Source organism: Bidens hawaiensis, unplaced genomic scaffold (assembly GCF_021521415.1).
Source record: "Bidens hawaiensis isolate Kalapana, Puna unplaced genomic scaffold, B.hawaiensis_p1.1 tig00002839_1, whole genome shotgun sequence".
Classification (NCBI taxonomy): Eukaryota; Viridiplantae; Streptophyta; class Magnoliopsida; order Asterales; family Asteraceae; genus Bidens; species Bidens hawaiensis.
Window position 1 is genome coordinate 1,515,982 of NW_027491153.1, and position 2,509 is coordinate 1,518,490.

The 2,509-nt window shown below is 36.6% G+C and overlaps 1 protein-coding gene across 1 annotated transcript; it reads left to right on the top strand.

Moving 5' to 3' along the window:
• The first annotated feature begins 501 nt into the window (after window positions 1-501).
• LOC143621318 (uncharacterized) lies at window positions 502-1,996 on the top strand. Its single transcript, XM_077092777.1, has 3 exons — window positions 502-898; window positions 1,005-1,340; window positions 1,479-1,996. Exons 1-3 carry the CDS (start codon window positions 502-504, stop codon window positions 1,994-1,996), a joined length of 1,251 nt encoding a protein of 416 aa, XP_076948892.1.
• Window positions 1,997-2,509: the final 513 nt, after the last annotated feature.

Sequence of the window (2,509 nt, forward strand, 5' to 3'; positions counted from 1 at the left end):
AATTATATTATTAATTATCTCAAGGAAATGTTAGACTCACAAAATCCATTGGTTCAGGCATATCGTATGGTACGTGATACTTTTAAAGAAAATCCTCAGACTGATTTGAAGCTCCGCATTGTCGGAACAAGGAAATACGATGGTAGGACTTATAACTTACCAACTGCCTCTGAGGTTGCCGCTCTTATCGTTGGAGATTTTGGTGATGCAATGGACAAAAGAGATATTATAGTTAACTCTAGGTCTGGTGGTCTTCGACGAATTAGTGAACTTCATCCTTCTTATAGTCCTCTACAATTTCCTTTGCTTTATCCTTTTGGTGAGGATGGTTATAAAGTAGACATTCCTCAGAGGAATGTCGATCCTTCATCAACGGCTGCCCGTAAGAAGTGCACTATGCGAGAGTTCTTTGCATATAGGTTACAAGACAGGCCTAACTAATTCTCACTACCCTTAAATGGACGAAGGCTTTTTCAGCAGCTTTTGGTTGACGAATATACCATGGTTCAGAGTCAAAGGTTGTATTTTATACGTGGAAAACAGAGTGAACTTAGGTCTGACACCTATGAAAGCCTTCGAAACCTTAAGACGGCAGGAAATTCAGATGCTTCAACATCTGGGCAGCGTGTAATCCTTCCGTCATCTTTTACTGGTGGAAGTAGATATACGATGCAAAATTACTTGGACGCTATGTGTCTTTGTAGATGGTACGGTTATCCGGATTTTTTCTTAACCATTACGTGCAATCCGGGTTGGCCAGAAGTAAAACGTTTTTTAAAGGATACCAATTTAAATTCTGAAGACGGGCCAGATATACTATGTCGGATATTCAAAATGAAGCTTGATTCAATGATTAAGTTGTTGAAGGATAAGGCTTTGTTTGGAAAAATTAAAGCAGGTTCGGTTCCCTATCTAATATTTGTTTTTAATATTTTTTTACTGTTTGTTAAAGATATTTAATTTATTTAATTTTTGCTAATTTATTTGTTTGATTCCAAATGCAGCCGTTTACACAATTGAGTTTCAGAAACGCGGTCTGCCTCATGCCCATATTTGCCTATTCATTGCTCCAGAGAATAAAATTCACAATCCGTCCCATATAGATAATTTTATTTCAAGTGAAATTCCTGACAAGGTCACTGAACCAGACCTATACCAGCTCGTGTCAGATCATATGCTTCATGGTCCTTGTGGTGAGGCTAATCCGAGCTGTAGCTGCATGATTGATAGAGAATATTCAAAAAATTTCCCAAAACGATTTCAAAATGAGACAAGTATAGATTCCAACGGTTTTCCGCTTTATAAAAGAAGAGACAATGGGCGTTACGTCGTTAAGAAAGGTATAAATCTAGATAATAGAAGTGTTGTGCCTTACAACAAAATTCTTTTATGAAAGTATCAAGCACATATAAATGTCGAGTGGTGCAATCAAGAAGGATCAATAAAGTATTTGTTTAAATATATAAATAAGGGTCCAGATCGAGCTACAATTTCCATTGTCCAAAATAACACCGCCGACAATGAAGATCCTCAAGTAGATGAGATTAAAGCTTTTTACGATTGTAGATATCTTTCTGCATGTGAGGCTGCTTGGAGGATATTTGCTTTTGATGTTCATTACAGGGTCCCGGCTGTTACGAGACTTCCTTTTCATTTACCTGGTCAACAACAGATAATTTATGGCCCTGAGGAAGATATTGACGATGTTCTTACCAAGACTTCCAATTCAGTTTCAATGTTTACTGGTTGGATGGAAGCAAATAGAAACTACGAGCATACATGGAGGCTATCATATGCTGAGTTTCCAACACAGTTTGTATGGAAAAAAACATCACCACCAAAATGGGTAGAAAGGCAAAGTGGGTTTGCTATTGGTAGAATTCATGCCGTTCCCGCATCATTTGACGAGGCATACTACTTAAGAATATTTTTAAACAATGTTAAAGGACCGAAATGTTTTGAAGATATTCGAACAGTAGATGGTATTGCCTTTTAGAGATGCATGTTATAGAAGAGGGCTTTTAGACGATGATAAGGAGTACATAGAAGCAATTGAGGAAGCAAGCCATACCGCAAACGGATATTATTTAAGAAATCTGTTTGCAACAATGCTTATAACATCGTCCTTATCAAGACCTGATTACGTCTGGGATAATACATGGTAATTTTTAGTCGATGGGATTCTTTATCATTAACAAAAGAAACACAAGAATCCAGGTTAGTTTTGTTATATGTGTGAACTTGTCTTTTTTTAGTTTGGTTTAAGGTAGATTTTTTTTTCAGGTCTGTCTCTTAGTGACGATCAATTAAAGAACTTGGCATTATTTCAGATTGAGGATTTTTTGGTATCCAACAATTCATCTCTACGTAGGTTTTCACACATGCCTTTTCCAGATCAGGAATCTGTTTCTACGTCAATGAATCCTCTTATGATGGAAGAATTTTCTTATGATAAGGATTCTTTGTCAAATGATTTTAAGATTTTGTACACATCTCTAACTGATGAACA